Consider the following 17337-nt stretch of genomic DNA (forward strand, 5'->3'; position numbering starts at 1 on the left):
ATAAATACATTTAAATGTTTTAAACAAATATCTATTTTAAAGTCTATCTAAAACAGATTTCAAATTAAGCTACGTACCTACTCTAAAGTATATAATAAGTTTACAGGATATTAGACAGGCTCTATCATCTACCGCGAGCCACCCCGTCTCTTCTTTTTATAATATCCGATATCCGATTATATTCTACTTCGAGCTCTCGTCTAGGGACAAAAGGCCGCTTTAGTTTAGAAAAGAAAGGATATATATTTAATTCTCATATTCGCAATTTTCATCCCCTAGAAGGTAATACATTTTGAGCCGACTAGGAAGTATATACTTCAAAGTGATATCGGTGAGTTTTGGTGTAAAGACGCGCTTTGGCCCTACAATTGTGGATACGGCCCCTTGAACGCTCCCCATGTTTCAACCGGCTACGAATCCAGGCCCAGGGTCTTTGGAAATGATTGATTGCTGCTTATGTCTCTTATCTTGCTTTCAACGTTCTCTCCTCATTTTCGTTTTCTCAAACCTTTGGTTTTCCGTCGTTCCAATCATTTAAATATCATATCGTCCTCCATCTCAGTCCACGAACAACCTCAATCAAGATGTATTACTGCCAACAGTGTGACAAGGAATTCATCACCTACAATGGGTTCAATATGCACATGGAACACAGTTCTGCTCATCAGGATCTTGACTATGAGTGCGAATTCTGCGACCGGGACTTCGGTACGGAACAAGCTCGTCATCAGCATTATGTAGCAGCATACGGCCATCATTATTGTGGAGATTGTCGACGCACATTCAACAGCGAGCATTCACTTACACAAGTAAGCCTATTTCTATCCATTCCGGTCAAATGCTGACAGTCCTACTCAGCACATGCGCTCAAGGACTCATGTCGGAACCAGCATCAGTTGTCCATTCTGCAAAGGAAACTACGCAACTGCTTCTGGTCTTACCATTCACCTTGAATCCGGAACGTGCTCTTCAGGACTTAATCGTCAAAAGATCAATACCATGATGCGTCAAATGGACAAAAACAATGTCATCACCAAACCAATGATCACAATGCCCGGCTACGAGAACGCAAGCAACATGGTAGCTACCGAACACGCCTGGAACGGGGATGGTTACGAATGCTATCTCTGCCATCGCGAGTTTGATCGGTTATCAGGTCTCAACAATCATATGAGGAGTCCAGTGCATGAACAGAAGATTTACCAATGCCCGGGTAGGGGATGTGGGAGAGAGTACAAGGCGTTGAGTGGACTGGTACAACACGTTGAGAGTGAGAGCTGTGGGGTTATGCGGTTCGGTCAGGTTCAGGCCGGGGCTAGGAATGGTATTGAGCCGTTTGTGGGGAGGATGATCAGTTACCGTTGATTGGATTTGCATGGAGGTTTGGTTTTGCTTTTTCGGGGTATTCTTGTGGCTGTATGGTTGTGTTTGCTTTTGGTGTTGGGTGTTGGTTGCTTTGCGGAGTTGATATGGAAATATCATACTTCATGGACGCTAATGTACCGTGAGAGCGACGAGATCTTAATTTTACGGCCCGTTTGGCTTTGAGTATAATAATTTGAAGTCATTTCTGTCCGACTGTCGTTTGCATCCCATCACCAACTCTCGGTTAATCCTGCAGCCTCCATTTTCATCCCCGCACCTACTGTGTGCCCATCGGAAACTTGAAAAGATTACAATTCCAGTTTAAAAGCACTCACATCTCACATATCCTCAAGTTCAGACGAACCGAGTGCATCGCCGTATCAGTCGTAATCTTGTTGAGATAACAAAAAGGGGTTGGTCAGGGGCTGTGGATCACACCTTCAATCCCGACCCGCCGTCACGGTAGCGTTGGTCTGACCGGCCCCCCTTACCGGCTCTCAGCCCCCTGCAATAATAATCTCTCCGACGCGGTTTTGCTTCAAACGCGGGGCCCAAGCTCTCTCTTATCAACTTGCAAACGGTTTCTGAACTCTCTCTTCTACAACATATCTTGGAATTGTGACTCCACATATAATTTGATTGAGTTATATTGCACTTTTGGTCTGCAATTGATATCACACATGGCCCGATATCACGAAGACTGATCATATACCATTCTACAGGGAGATAGCTCCCCACAACGAAACACGATGCTCACCTCAACCTCACACACGCAACAATATACTTGCAAATTGCCTAGCTATCGCGGCCGCGTCTTCCCCAAAAAAACAATCTCACCATCTCCACCTCCGCGACTCCAACGACCACGCCTACTGCCGAACCTGTCGCCGTCCCTTCCGTAACTACCGCCAATAAATCCAAGTACGCTCCCTCCCTCTCTCTCCATCTTCATCTCTAACACCTCACAGCACCTACGAAGCAGAATCCATCTTGGGTCCACAATCCCCTGTCCCTACTCCGGCTGCAACTCCACCTCCGTCCACGCCTCCTCCATCATCTCCCACCTCGAATCCGGCACCTGCACCTCGGGCGTCGACCGCACACATATCACAGCTTCCATCCACCGTCTAGACCGCTACCACTGCATCACGCGCCCCGAACTCTCTATCCGCGGCCACGACGCGCGCCGACGTCTTGAGGAATCCGCGCAAGACCCGGAGGACGCTTGGAATGGGAAACTATACCAGTGTTACCTCTGTGATCGGGCGTTTAAGACGATTGTTAGTCTATAGACGCATATGAAAAGTGTAGCGCATGAGCAACATGTTTTTAAGTGTCCGAAGGCCGGATGTGGGTGGCCGTTCAAGGTACTGAGTGCGTTGGTGATGCATGTCGAGAGTGAGTGTTGTGGGTGGGCTGGCTTTGAGGAGGTGCAGGAGGCGGCGAGATGGGGAGTTGGTGGGGTGACGGGGAAGATGTTGGAGGCACCTGAGGTGAGGATGTCGAGCGTTTGTTGTTGAAGGAAGGAGAGCGGGTTGGGCGAGTTTGGCTGTGGGTTAAGGAGCTTTGAGAGGGTTTTTTTAGGCTGGTCTAGTTTCAAGGAGTTTGGTTGGAATATGGGAGGCTACATTTGGTTTTGGGGCTTATGGGCCGGTATGTTAAACATGTTTACTGTATAAACTTTAGGAAAGGTCTACAAGAGACTGTATTGTATGCAAGGGGTTCAAGGGGAAGGGTGTTTACTGAGCAGGCGTCGACGCCCATTTCATAATTTGATAATTACTTAGAGTTACAATCTCTGTACCACATAGTTTGCAAACGAAGCTACGGTGTGTAAAACAATTGAAGCATTTATATCTCATGAGGTCACGTGATGGGGAATTTTTCCCCCTACAATCGTCCTTCATTTATCTTTCAAAATTCTCACAATATGTCAGCGTTTACTATTTACGATACTTACTCTGCAATTCAATCAATCGAAAAGATTCACTTTCCTTCCTCTCATGATATCCTAGGACAAAATAAATGACAGTTACCTACCTGCACACCCCACTGAATAATAAGTCAACTCCGAGTAGAGTTTAAAAAGTCTCATTTACTTAAAACAATTGACGAAAGATGTTATATTGTGCCAATCCAATACACTGAATATACATATTTCGTCAACTTAATTCAAAGAATATCGTGTTCCGTCTCTACCGCGAGCTTTCGCTAGATTGAGTGGTTGGTCCGTGAACGACGCCCTCCCATCTATGCTGGCCAAGCAAGCAACCTCCGCCAACACTCAATTACTTTTCAATTCCCTCCTCCTCGACTACTGAAAAACTCTACACATCACCTTAACCATTTTAAACAGACCCTCAACCTACTCATACCCGTAATACCTAAAATGAGCGACGACCAAGACGCCAAGACGTCGGACTCCTGGGAAGAATGGAAAGCATGGGAACTCGAAGCACTGACCGTCGTGCCTACTCTCCCCCAAGAGATACAAGACCGGATCTTCGACTATTGTGACATGACCTCACTTGCCACTCTATGTCACCTGAACAAGAGCTTCAGAAAGCGCATGACGCCTCTCCTCTGGACAGATATAGATTTTACAGAAACCTTTGACGACGATGAAGACAAAGTCGAGCGAACCCGGAAATTCTTCGTCTTATGCGATGATTTAAAATCAAAAGATCCAACACGCTGGGACACCCTTCGGGCCCGCGTTCGTATGCTGGATCTTGGAAGAGTCCATGGAATTAATATCGTGCACGAGAAAGAGTTCGACGGCGATGATTGGCCTTACTTCACCCCCCTCGAAGAGGGGGCCCCAATCACCCATAATATATTCAATATTATTGCACAGTTCACGAACCTGACCTCGCTGTCTGTCTATGTCAAGAACTGGTGGCCGTATTCTAGTGTTAGACATAACGGAGAGGCATTAGCTCAGACAATGTCTAAGCTGAAGTCTTTGAAGGTTGGTGGGCAAATGCCGCCTGATATTCTCTCGGGCCTTTTCGTCAAGCCAGAGAGGCTTGAAAACCTGACTCTAGTCAATCTACATGCTCTTCCTGGACAAATTGATGGACCTGAAGCCGTTGAGCTCCCCCCGGGCGTTGGAACCCGGTTTAGCAGTCTCAAGATTCTTCATCTCGTCAAATTCGCAGATTTAGATGGTCATCTCTCGGGGGAAGCTAGTTCTGACGATGGCGATGATTTGGGCCAGGAGGAAGATAGAGAATATGTCTCTGGAATGCGATGGGAGTTCCCTCGAGAATCTGAGGCCGTGGTCTTCCGGCAGTGGGCTTCGCTACTCACCCACTCTTCGAAGACCCTCGTGGACGTGATTTTGGAAAACCGCTATCTTACTTCTCATCCACCAGAAGAAATAAGCGAGAAACCAATAAACCCAGGCGTAACCCACCCAGGCACATACGGCGCCCATTCCATCCTCAAAAGTCAGGAATCCTTGTTTCCAGTATTTGACGACAAAAGTGCATGGCCGAACCTGAAAAACCTGACGTTGGTCGGAATGGGCTCAGAACAGACCGTCTCGAGTGCTTTCGAGCATCTGGAGCCTCAAGTACAAGTTCAACAGCGGTTAGCGACCATTGAGAAGATGGAGGGGGATGCTACGCCCGAGCAGATCAGCACACCGATTGAGTTTGCGAATCAGGAGACGTGGGGGTGGCATGTTCTGAAGACGAAGCTTAATGCGCATCTTGCAGAGAGTGATCAAAAGGAAGAAGAGGGGTCCGGGTCGGGTGAAGATGACTCGGAATAGTGGTAGCCAAAACAAGTGACTGTCGAACACAATCTTTCTTCGATGAAGTTGACGAAATATCTATATTTAATGGACTAATTTGGAACATTATGGCATATTTTCGTTCATTGTTTTGAGTAAATGAGACTTTTGAACTCTCTTCGAGGTCGAGCCATTTAGTCCAAGATTAGTGGACAGGTACAAACCAACGCATTTGCTACGTATGAATCTTGCAAATCTAATTTGTTTGTCGAAAGCCTGACGCTTATTTCAAACCACTAGCAGCTACTACAGTAAACTATGCCATCCTTACAATTCCTCGTTAGATCATAATAGAAGGCACTTCTCTTCATCCCAAACCTCAGATCTGTTGGGACTAAGGAAGAACACGACTGTCAAAAACCTTAGTGACCTGTTACGTTCATCAGGTTGATCGCTCTTTTAAGTGCAGGAAACCACCGCGAAGCCATCACAGCATCACCAGCGGCATTAGGATGGATACCATCACTCAGATCCGAGGTACGGAAGCCGGTGTACTGATCCACAACCCAAATAGGCGATGAGGTAGTATTCTTTGACACGGCCCAAGCAGGGATCGCTTTATTGAGGGCTTGAACACCGGGATTGATGTAATTATTTGGAATGATTTGAGCAACCTAGTCTAAGTCAGTATCGTTTCTAATAGTAAAGTATTTTGGATAAGGAGAACTTACAATGATCTTCATAGTGGGGTTAGAAGCTCTCATAACATCAATCAATTTCGAGAACGCAGTGAGAATATCAGCAGTCGGTTTGCCTTGACTAATATCGTTGGTTCCCAAATGCATAGTAATGATATCCGCTGGATTCTTCTGCAACCAACCAACAAGTTGCTTATTGTTGGCAATGTTGATGGCCAAAAACCCAGAATGGCCCTCGTTGTCTCTATCATAGGTCGCGGTTGAGCATCCCGAAGGATTTTGACCATTTCCTGAGCCTACGAAATCGACATTCGTGTAACCGGCGGCTTGGAGTTGAGTGTAGAGAAGGCCGCGCCAGCAGATGATTTCAGTGATCGAGTCTCCGAAGGGCATGTAACGAATCTTGCCAGCTTGGCCTAGCACGGAGGAAACCAGCAGCGGGAGGAACGCGAGTGTCTTAATACAGTACATCCTGAGGAATTAGGGTGAAGCAAAAGTTCTTTGTCGTTTCTCGGAAAGTTAGAGTGTAGAAGTAGCAGTCTAATAGATATATAGAGCAGTATAATCTTAGTTTCTAAGCTCGGAAAGAGCGTCTCCACGCCAGAAGCCCACCGTTTCGAGAGGTTCGGAATGCTACGTTCCGTTATATTGTGGCCTGAAGAAGTTTTGGTATTTATTAGTTAACATAGGGAATGAGGAGGTATTGCGGGGTATCACAGGGTGCACAGATTCGTTGTGTGGTTTAGCACTTTTTCGCTTACAAAACCACCCAACGAAACTATGAATCACCTAATGTGTATGTTCGCTTAGTCTGCGTAGGTGGATGAATGTTTTAAGGAACTTAATACTTAAGACTAGGTAGCGCAGAATCCCGAATAGTCGTAAATGAAATGCATCAAGTAAAATTACTGTTTTATGACCAGGTAGGATATTAGAAGAATGTCCCTGACGTTTTTGACAGAACTTACGAAAAGGCCCCCACAATAGTATATCAATATAAAAAACGGTTGAGATTAGTAATAATGATGTAATTAACCTAGCTTTCAAAGATGAATAAGCAAGGACTTAGTCAGTGTGAACTAGGTAATGTATAGATTATGAGGTCTCTAAAATACAAAATGTATTAATGGTAATAGACTGTATATACTATCATAACTTCTCCTTTACTTGCGCTTTTACACCAAACATCGATAACTTGGAATCCAATCTTTGATAGTACAACGCAGTCACTACTAGTATCTCACAGCTGTTTACAACAATCAGCAATGCGTCAGCTTTCTCCACTTAATCTGGGACTACGGCCTGATGATCGGCAGTTTCTGGGGTGTCTTCCCTGATGTCACGAACAGTGGCCATCTGCCGCGATTATATCGTCTGGTGTTCAGGGGTACACACAGTATGCTAGCCGTAGAGGCTTCAAAGGCTCGATGTTTTGGAGGTGGGAAATGGTGGCCTCCTGACATCAGCGGAAGAAAGGGCAAATTTGGAGATGTGGGCCATTACCAAGAGCCCACTTCCGCTCTGGGCGAACTAATCGAAGATTATCAAAACGAACATATTAGTTGTGCTATAGAATCAGCTTCGTCCAATCTCCCTGCTAGATCTAAAACTGGGAGAAGCGAGTTATCAGGTATAAGAACCGAGCTGACCTGGAAAACAAGACGTTGATTTATTAATTGACCAAGACTCCCTGGGCATATCCGCAAATTACTTCACCCGCTCGTGTATGTCTGCGCCCGTTTTTGGTTAGCTCCATCCGCGCTGGTCCGGCAGATTTAGCACAGGCTAGGTAATCGGTTTCGTCGTATCGACTAGAGTCTAGTGCCGCGACTTTCTCAGTCGACCTTTTCGACGTGCCTGCGCTTGGAGCTGGAGCGTCTTTGTGGGAAAAATATTACAACAATACCCGGATACAGTAACATACGTCACGGCAACGCTGAGCTACACACGACATGGCGATTTACGAACTTCTGAAGAGCTGATTCCGACGATTTGACAGTACTGGAATTGGAAGTGATGTAACCAACGGTTCGAAGACAAACAGATTGATAAAAGTATATTCATTTTGATAGTCAAGTATGCGCAAAACGTTAGTTTAACATGTTGATTCATTCCTTCTGACAATAGGGTGGCGAGGGGAGGACTTAACCAAAAAGGCAGTGAAAAAGTAATGATACTGGGGTCGTTTACATGTTTGATTCATATTGCTTAGATAGGTCTCATGATACTAGATTTGATCTTGTACCTTGTTTTCCTTTATCTTTATATACACCGGGTTGAATACGCGAGAGAGAAAACCATTGCCATTATATGTCATACGAGTCTTAAAATAGGCAAATTGATGAAAGAGGTGTAGCCCGGCTGTGAAAGACCACAATAAGAAGCTGGAGTAGTTTAGTAGTCAGGAGGGCAAGGTGATTCTACCTGAGCGTAATGTGGGAGCAGAACATTGAGTTGTGGTGGAGAGCAAAGTTTATTTGAGGTCATTATCACAAGTGATAAGAGATTGGGTTGACTATATTCATAAGGATTCCGCGTACGGCATAAATACAAAAGAATCAATTCGTCTTTATTCCAACTTCTCCATCACTCAAGTTTTCACAACAAGCGCACCCAGTCTCACCGCTTCATAACCCCACCAAAGTAACCACACCCTGTGCAACCAACTTATGAATCGCCTGCCCAGGATGATAATCGTTAAACCACAAACATTTTATCCCATCCTTATTATAACATTTCGCATCCTTTGCTCCAAAACTCTTCGGATCTTTGATAGCAGTCTCGAACGCGACGGTCGTATCGAGTACCCACGTCGTAACTTCACTATGGTTTCCCTTAAAAGCCTCTACCCCCCGACCAAGTAGCCCATTGTACCGCACAACAGCCTCTCCTTCTTTCATTTGCGTACTACTGCTCTGTAGCATCACACTTGGCGTTTTCTGAATAGGTGGCACACTTAGAAATAGGAAATTCCTTGCCCCTCCCTTATATAACTTCTCAACTTGTTCCATATATCTGTTGATGACTGTTTGTGAGAGAGTAGGCCACTTTGGGTCAGACCATGCGTTCCCAACATCGTTGACGCCGATCCAGATTGCGCATAAGGTGTTGGATGGGGAAAGGGGACTCGGGAGGGGAGAGAGATTCTTGGTGAAGAGGGAGACTTGGTCGACGAGGGAGAGGACTGTAGATTGGAAAGGGCGTACAAGAGTGGCATCTGTAGTAGCGCCGCCGGATGCGAGGTTGTAGTTTAGCATGGTTGTTGAGGTTGAGGGTTGGAGGAGGTAGGTGATCCACTAGTGGTATTAACGTGAGAGGAGGGGAGACGGCATGTGGTATAAACGGGACTTACGTTGTTGCCTCCGCTCGTGGTATAGCCTGGGAAAGGTGGATTGCCGATTGGATTTGAGGTTGAGGGTTTGGTGCCTGTGATTGAAAACCCGGTTTGGGAATAGGAATCACCGCTTCTCAGTTGTTAGAATTTTGAGAGAAGTTCAAGAATTGGGCAACTGACAAAGTGATTAGGTATCTGAAGGGGCTGGCCCTGCTTGCGATGGAAGTAGGCGTCCCGACCACGACGGATACGCATGCCAAAATCATGAGGAAGTGAAGAGAAAACATGTTTGATAGAACTATCTCCGTGCCCAAATGAAAAGAGAATTTCTTTACAAATACATCGAGACTATATATTCCACTCGGAATAACTTTGTTCTAGCGCTTGCGGTCACATTCAACTTCACTTCCGCAATCTTATGAAGGCGGACGGAAACCCGTATAAACCGGCCATATATTGCACTGTTAGGGCTCATGTGGGGTAAACGGAGGAGAAGTAAAATCTTAAAAGGGGTGGGTAGTCGGCAAACGAGAACTATTTGACTCCAAAACTGCCTTGTTTTTTAGGATGTTTTCCCAGTTCTCCTCTGGAAAGTACGCTCAATTAGAATTGGGAATCTATATTAAATCATACCTTTCTTTTAACAAGATGCGGGGTCCGCTCCGTTCCAAGAAAGGTTAGCTTCCTACTCTTGCGCATGAAACACACCTACCGCAACTGCCCGTTTCCCAAGTGCTTTATGTGCCGATTAACACAATTAGCTAGTAGTGAGTGCTGTTTCGTCGATTGTCTTTCGTCGAGGGCTTGTCCGTTTTCTGAGCCCTTTAGCCAAAATTTCCTACTTTTAGCATATCCAAACCGGGACTAGTCCATTCGTCTAAGTTCATAGGAGGAAATATATGAGCATTGTGTGTTCTGCGGAGCAAATCCAGATGGAAATTTACATGTTTCGGCAATGTAAGCGAGATGGGAAACCTATCGTACTTAAACATCGCTATGTTCGCTCTTATTATGTTGAACTACAACCTTCGATCAGTCTCATTTAGCATCTTATTTCTTTATAGCATCCATACTGATGGCTTTAAACACAATCGCAGCCATCGTGCTCACCCTTTTTGTTACGTTCAACGATGTCCTTGCAGTTACACCGTCTCCTGGCTGCGGTATAAACCAAGCTTCCGGCACAGTATCCCACAAGACGACGGTTAATGGAAAACAACGATTGTACATTACCAATGTGCCAACCAATTACAACAGCTCAAGTCCTCATCGACTGATCTTCATGTTTCATGGCCTCGGAAATAGTGCGGCTGCCGTAGCCAACGGTCAGCAGGGCTTTCTACCCTTCATGGGTCTTCCTCCTCTTGCCAATGCAGACAGTATCGGTGCTATATCGGTGGCTCCAGATGGGCTAAACAGTGGATGGGCAAATTCCGGTGGTGAGGATATCGCATTTGTTGACCAGATGATCAGAGAAATCGAAGCCAGCCTGTGCATCGATCAAAATCTCCGCTTCTCAACTGGATTTAGCTACGGCGCTTCCATGACTTATGCCATCGCATGCGCCCGTGCTAAGCAATTCCGCGGCGTCGCAGTTGTCTCGGGAGCCCTGTTATCTGGGTGTACTGGTAAAACAGATCCTATCGCGTATTATGGTCAACACGGCACGAGCGATGGTACAATCCCAATTGCTAGTGGGAAACAACTGCGGGATACTTTTGTGGCTCTCAATGGCTGCACCAAGCAAACGACTATGGATGCGGCTCCCGGTTCCGGTACCCTAGTCAAGACTCAGTATCAAAACTGTAACAAAAACTTCCCAGTCACTTGGATATCTTTCGATGGTGGCCACACATCGACACCAACCACCAAGGGAGCAAGCAAGTCATTTACCCCCGAAGAGTCTTGGGCGTTCTTCAAGCAGTTTACGTAGATGACAAGGAGGAGGAATATTGTTGATTACTTGGTTTACGGCGTGGCTTGTGACGTCCAGCCATTGTTGGTCAGCGAGGGTTGGGTAGGACATGGAGGTGGGGGACACTTATACAGTACTAGTGAGAAAGAATACAGTGATCTGTTTGGTCGAAGGGGACTACCATTTCTTCATTCTATCATTGTTCGTTGGGGTCCCATGTAATTCTTCTCCACACAAGAGAACGACCCCGTTCTGTAAATAGTAGACTTTTTTGACTCCTCGCTTGTGGAAGCTTGTACTTTTTGACAGGTGCTTTTTTTGTAAAATCTCACTGCCCATCTGGCTCCCCCCAAGGGTTGGTTGGGCCTGATATCACCTATTTTGGCACATAGACCTCTAACTACGAGTTTCCTAATACCGGAAGCGGGAACATCAAATTTAGACGATGACTATGATAAGAATGCCCAGTGTTTGTAGTTTGCAGTCTCGAAAGACCCGGATATCCTGTCTTTTGCCGGTTTATGTTTTAGTTTTATTCCGCCTTCAAAACTGTTCATACCCTTGAACTAGTTACTAAATTTAGGGTATTTCATACCAAGTAAGCTTAAAAACGAAAAAAGAGACATGTCTTAATAAATCTTTCCAACTAGTTACTACTTACATAGGACTGGTATGGAAGAACACACTAAAACACAGAATAAGGAAAAAAGGAAAGAAAGAGGAAAAACGGGCCGAATCAAATCTTCTATTGTACTGCCTGAGTGTGTTCTTTGACTTTTGTTGCCTTATGCCTGCTCAATGGTGCATATACACATGCTTTCTCGTGGAACACGCATTTGCAAGTGCTATACTTTCCCGCCGGACGTCCAAGACCATCAAATGCATCGTGTTTGCAACTGCCGAACTGCGGAGAAACGTCCCAGGTGATGTTGTTTCAGTGTTGATTTTAAACAAGCGTTACCAGAATCTTCCAGAGTTCGCTTCTCAATTTATGCTTGAGATCCCAGCGACGTTATGGTGTCCTCATTCGGCACGGAAGGTCACCTTCCGGACTTACATCTCACGACATTCAAGATCTATCATTGACGACAATAGACTCCAAACTGCATGCTACAGTAAATACTAGTTTTCCCACTTGGCAAAAAAGTGTTTACTAAATTACGTCACGCCTTTCAAACCTTAGGCTCTGACATAATAGGCTTGATAGGCACAGTGCAATTCTGCCAGTAATGGGATATTCGTTTCTGTAGATTGTGGCAATAATCTTACCAAGCCTACCGTCATCTTCTTCTAAGTTTCTGAAGCTATTCCTTCCAATTCCAATTTTCATTGTCACCAGAAGACTATCGATAGGGCAGTTCTAGAGCTGCTCCCTTTTGCATTCATATGCCTAGTGACAGCAATTCCCTTCTCCGCAGATTCAGGCAACATTGAGAATGAAACCACATGAAACAACAATCTCAGCAACGAGCAACCTTTCCCTTTGGTTCAAGACGCAAATTCACCATCGATGGCTCAACCGTCCACTCCGTAGAAAGCAATCACTACTAGATCTGCTTCCTCACCAATAACGTTGAGGTTAATACTGTGATGAATCCTCACCTGTTGCCTTGTACTAAAGTCTCCAGGTTTAAACTACATTTTGAAACCTACATTAGGAGTTTGGTACTAGACTTTCATTTTAGGGCAGCACCCAAGCACAGTACTGCTACAATCGGTTTGCAAAGGACTCACTACGTCGTCAAAAGCGCCGAAATAATGGTATTAAACTTATTGCCAATTTCGTGAACAGTTGGGGTGATTATGGGGCATACCTGCCTCCTTAGATGTCTATGGCACCATCAAGATCACTTTGTACACTAACTCCAATGTTCAAGATCAATAACAGACGTATATCAAATCAGTACACTGCCAGTCGTAAGTCATCATATCAATGTTCCCTCTATTTTTGTGTAGTAAGTGGCAAATGAATCGAGATGCAATGGCTGCGCGGTAGGTATCGTTAAAAATTGGGCAACCAAAACAAGTGAGTATGTTAAGAGCTTGATTCCGAATTATTTTGATCACACTGGGTGATGAAGGGTTTATGAATTGTGGAGGTGGTAGAACTTATCCTTACGCGAAAGGAGAAGATGTTGAATTTGAAGGAAAACCTCATGAATCTTGTATCGTCTCCATAATCTTCCTTTGTGAGTCCTACTGACCTGTAAATCAGAATGTCAATTTTGGCTCAACATATCTATATCTTGGATGATGGGGCGTTAGCAACAGTTGAGGCTCCCCTGAGATCGCAAATCACGAGGGCATCTGTGCAAAGGTGGGGAAAATATATATTCTCGAGGAACACAGATGGTGAAAAGCTTGCACGGATAAAGATCGGTAATGAAAGAATGCGAATCGTGGCTCAATACCTGATCATCAGATGTCAATACTAGATTTTAAGAAACTTAGATGTATTTTAACGCTACCGCAAGGCAGCATGTTCTAGCCATATACCAATCCAGCCAGTTTCTGGTCTGAAACCAATTGACCCTCTCATTCCTCTTCCGGAGACATCCGACCACCAGACGCAAGATTGGCAGGATTACCTTCCAATTCCTCCCAGGGAGGAATCAAGAAGTAGAATAGACCATGAACCATGCCCGCCGAAATGTCCGCAACCCTATCCTACATTAGCTCATCTCACTTTTCAGATGTTGGGACACATACCAATGAATCCAATGCCACCCTACAAACCGACTCCCAACAAACGCCCCGAAACACCTCGCAGGATTCATACTCGCACCTCCGCTCCCAAATTTCGAGAACGCAGTCCCAAAACTGATAAGTCCAACTGTCATGCCCACCAAAAACGGACCTAGACTCGGTCCAATAATCTTCTTCTGTCTTGGATCAAGACCAACCCCAAACGCGAGGAACAGTAAAGCAGAGGTACACATGAACTCCAACGCCCAGGCCGAGCCTACAGTTGCGATATCCGTGAACAGAAAACAGCCACCGGTTTTGAAATCCCGAGAGCCATAGGCGGCGCGTACCATAAGGCCGGCGAGGGCAGATCCGGCGGTTTGTGAGAAGACGTAGAGGACCATCCGGGGGAGAGAGCAGAGACGTGCGAAGAAAGTGGCTATTGTTATCGTGGGGTTGAGGTGAGCGCCGGTGAGACCGCCAAAGGTGTAGGTGAAGAGGGTTATGAGGAGCCAGTTTGTGATACCACCGATGAGGGGTCCGATGAAGGTCGCGTTGGCGAAGGGTCCCCATTCTGGTGATGGGGCAGTGGGGAGGATGTCGGGGGAGAGGTTGATGTAGATTGTGAGGAAGTTGAGGAGGAAGGAACCTGGTCAGTTGGTTAATCCGGAATGGTATGAAGGGAGGGGGGCTCAAAATACCCATTCCTTCTAATATAGCTGCTTTCCAGAGTCCCGGCAGGATGAAGCCATTGAGGTCCAGCTGATCCCTCAAGGACATACAAGGAGCAGCATCGGGGACTGCTTTGATTTTGGAAGCATTCAACAAGTCGCTTTCATCGAGAGCAAATTCTTGGTTGCCTCCTAGACGACCGATGAAGGGCTGAGTTGTCGTTTTGTAATGACGATGCATTTTTGGTCGATGCTCTGGTTGGGGAATATGATGATTATTTCCACTTTCTGGGACCGCTTTCTCTGCATCCACCTGTACCCTCGCGCGCAACGACATTTTTAACGATGTTTTCCCAGAATTTTTGAACGACCAAATTTTGTCCCTCGTCAATGACCCCTTACACAATTCAATCAGGGGCTCCTTGATTTTTGTCTGTTGACAGATGAAGCGCTCTCGATGGCGGTTGACGTTTTGAAGATCTGAGAACCGCCCGTATTAGAAGTACTGACAGGGCTCGATAGCCAATCGCAAATGACTGAAATTAAATCAGGAAAATGAACAAATACAGCCGTGCGGGCGGCTTTTGTAAGGATTAGATGCTGAGTAACGACGTTGCATTAGTCGAAATTTCTCGTCAGCACCCTGTCACCACCACTAATTGTGAAGGGTAGAGGATAGGCTATGGAATTGCCAATCTCTATGATAATTCTTTAGAAAGCTAGGTTCTTGCACTATACGAAAGATGTTTATAACACTCACTGCATGGAAATTTATGCTAACTCATAAATTTCCCATATTCCACCAATTCGCATTTCCATCATCTGTTCTTTGTTGAAAGAAATTTTCCGCAAGAACAGCCAGTTCGTCGTCGGAAAATTGGAATGCGCCAGTATTTGTCACTACGGGTGTCATCGCAAAATTCATATATGCACTGTGGTCTGGTACAGCAGTCGTTGGCGTGTTGCTTGCACTGGGTGTGCCAAATTCTTGTCTTTCAACACGGGTCGGTTCCGGCAGAATCGTGGTCTGGGCCATCTCTGTTCGCGAAGCTGGGATCGTTGAAGAAAGTGACGGTCCAAACATGTTTCTAGCTGAGCCGGCGATTTCACTGGAGGATGAGTATTCCAGAATCTCGAAGAATTGACCAAGGTCAATTAACAGTTTGCGATTTTGCCGAATTGGCTCATCACTCGCAACTTGAGTTGATGATACTGTTTCGCTGAGCTTGTGAAGTTTATCTGCCTGGAAATTGTGAGCGACATTCGAAGGTAAGAGAGGTCTAACGAACTATTCGCCCGACATGAGGCCAGTAACTTCCAAACCCTCTAATAAACTTCAGACATTTTTCAAAATGTTCCTGCTTCTCTCTTCTCTTGGTCATATCTTCCACGAAACTTTCCTGCAAGTATATCGTAGCAATAATAGCTACGCAATGTGCCAGAAATGGATCGGTAACTATGAATTGTTTCGAATCCAACATATCGATGAAATTGATAATCCACGATGCATGTGTTGATATTAAATCAGAAGTATGTTGGAGAAAGATTTCAGGAATGACCCCTTTGAAGTTTCGTAGGCGCAAGGATATCAAGAGAGGGTGATTCAAAAGACACAAATTGGTGTGATAGAGAAATTGAATCAAAAGCCATGGTCCCCAGTAATCTCTGGTACCATTTAACTCGTCGATTGATCGTTGAGAGAATTTCGAAGGGGCGAATCGATGGGTAAACGGCATCCGAGTTTCAGCATCCATCTGTTGACCTAGGATAGTCGAGTATTCTGACTGTGGAGACCACGGAGGAAGCTCGTTGGGGATGCTTCTTCTCCAAGCATATCGAGTAACTTTGAACCAGATTTCGCTCATCTGTATTGCGTATGCCACGATTCCCTGGTCCACTGAAGGCTCTGGACTGGCGCTAAAGCTCTGATTTCCTGTCGCTTCATGGTTAATTACTTTACCGGTTGTTTCTGGGTACCGTGGAAAGTTTTCGTCAGTAGCGAAATCAAGCACCATAAAATCAGCACCATGAAGCCTTTTGAGAAGAAAGAGACTCCAAAAACATCTCCTCCTTTCTTCCTTCTGTGATCTTGATACTGGCGCGTAAGTTTCGCCGGTCAAACCAGCGTTATGAGCCAGGCTCATGGCCAAGCTACTATGCACACTAGCACGACGTTTCTTTCCATCTACCAAGGTTAACCACTGAGAAAGAATATTTTCAACATAATCTTACCTGTGAAGTCCACTAGTGCCAGAAGGCAAAGTGATTGAATGGTTGAAAGCTCAACGTCTCCATCAAATACTCTCTTAGAAATAATAGTTCTTGAAGCTTCCACGTATCCGTCTACAAGTTCTATCTGGCTGGCCCGAATTGTACCGTCGGAAAATCTGGAAGCCAGAGCTAAAACCGCAAAGAGAAGTTCCGGATCTCGAGTGCGTAATGACCGAATGAATGACTGTCGATGAAATAGTGGTAGCGGTTGACAGTCACAGTAGAGTAGATATGTTTCGGCAACACTCTGGATCGTGTCCCATGTTGGAAGCCGACTATTGACCGTCAATAGCTGTCCATTAAACAACAAAAAATACCTAATTACCTATCACATGGTGGTCTGACGGGGTCTACTCGAATTTGAGATATACTTGGGGATGCCGATACATGTCTCGAGGGACTTCCCATGTGAGACACTTGATTAGCGAGTACTTCGGCCAGCCGTGCTTCAACATTCTTCAGCCTGTCTTCCTAAGAATACTTCAGTAAATAAGTCGTCGGTATGGATTCATTTCCTTACTAATCTCGGATCATTTGTTGGGGCTCTCGAAGCTCGCGGTGAACGCAGCGGAGAAAGGCTTCTTCTCGCCACGCCATTATCCTGTCGTTCTTCCGCGTATACACAAGTCTGTCTCAACCTTGTACATAAGGAACAAGCT

The 17337-nt window shown here is 45.4% G+C and overlaps 7 protein-coding genes across 7 annotated transcripts; 3 read left to right on the forward strand and 4 right to left on the reverse strand.

The window, feature by feature from the left end:
• Positions 1 to 584: 584 nt before the first annotated feature.
• GLAREA_11400 (C2H2 and C2HC zinc finger) lies at positions 585 to 1365 on the forward strand (the record flags this gene model as incomplete). Its single annotated transcript, XM_008089543.1, has 2 exons — positions 585 to 809; positions 859 to 1365. 2 exons carry the CDS (start codon positions 585 to 587, stop codon positions 1363 to 1365), a joined length of 732 nt encoding a protein of 243 aa, XP_008087734.1.
• A 2389-nt stretch (positions 1366 to 3754) lies between these two features.
• GLAREA_11401 (F-box) lies at positions 3755 to 5143 on the forward strand (the record flags this gene model as incomplete). Its single annotated transcript, XM_008089544.1, has 1 exon — positions 3755 to 5143. One exon carries the CDS (start codon positions 3755 to 3757, stop codon positions 5141 to 5143), a length of 1389 nt encoding a protein of 462 aa, XP_008087735.1.
• A 383-nt stretch (positions 5144 to 5526) lies between these two features.
• Positions 5527 to 6273, reverse strand: GLAREA_11402 (SGNH hydrolase; the record flags this gene model as incomplete). The annotated part of the gene is made up of 2 exons (XM_008089545.1): positions 5527 to 5778; positions 5836 to 6273. The coding sequence occupies 2 exons, from the start codon at positions 6271 to 6273 to the stop codon at positions 5527 to 5529; spliced, it is 690 nt and encodes a 229-aa protein (XP_008087736.1).
• Positions 6274 to 8429: 2156 nt separating this feature from the next.
• On the reverse strand, positions 8430 to 9423 carry GLAREA_11403 (SGNH hydrolase; the record flags this gene model as incomplete). Its single annotated transcript, XM_008089546.1, has 3 exons — positions 8430 to 9098; positions 9155 to 9266; positions 9317 to 9423. The coding sequence occupies 3 exons, from the start codon at positions 9421 to 9423 to the stop codon at positions 8430 to 8432; spliced, it is 888 nt and encodes a 295-aa protein (XP_008087737.1).
• Positions 9424 to 10211: 788 nt separating this feature from the next.
• GLAREA_11404 (alpha/beta-Hydrolase) lies at positions 10212 to 11069 on the forward strand (the record flags this gene model as incomplete). Its single annotated transcript, XM_008089547.1, has 1 exon — positions 10212 to 11069. One exon carries the CDS (start codon positions 10212 to 10214, stop codon positions 11067 to 11069), a length of 858 nt encoding a protein of 285 aa, XP_008087738.1.
• A 2517-nt stretch (positions 11070 to 13586) lies between these two features.
• On the reverse strand, positions 13587 to 14744 carry GLAREA_11405 (Aquaporin-like protein; the record flags this gene model as incomplete). Its single annotated transcript, XM_008089548.1, has 3 exons — positions 13587 to 13713; positions 13761 to 14385; positions 14438 to 14744. The coding sequence occupies 3 exons, from the start codon at positions 14742 to 14744 to the stop codon at positions 13587 to 13589; spliced, it is 1059 nt and encodes a 352-aa protein (XP_008087739.1).
• A 444-nt stretch (positions 14745 to 15188) lies between these two features.
• GLAREA_11406 (C6 transcription factor) lies at positions 15189 to 17086 on the reverse strand (the record flags this gene model as incomplete). The annotated part of the gene is made up of 4 exons (XM_008089549.1): positions 15189 to 15650; positions 15697 to 16592; positions 16640 to 16953; positions 17004 to 17086. 4 exons carry the CDS (start codon positions 17084 to 17086, stop codon positions 15189 to 15191), a joined length of 1755 nt encoding a protein of 584 aa, XP_008087740.1.
• Between the last annotated feature and the right edge of the window lie 251 nt (positions 17087 to 17337).

The sequence above is a fragment of the Glarea lozoyensis genome (assembly GCF_000409485.1).
Source record: "Glarea lozoyensis ATCC 20868 chromosome Unknown GLAREA8, whole genome shotgun sequence".
Taxonomy (NCBI): domain Eukaryota; kingdom Fungi; phylum Ascomycota; class Leotiomycetes; order Helotiales; family Helotiaceae; genus Glarea; species Glarea lozoyensis.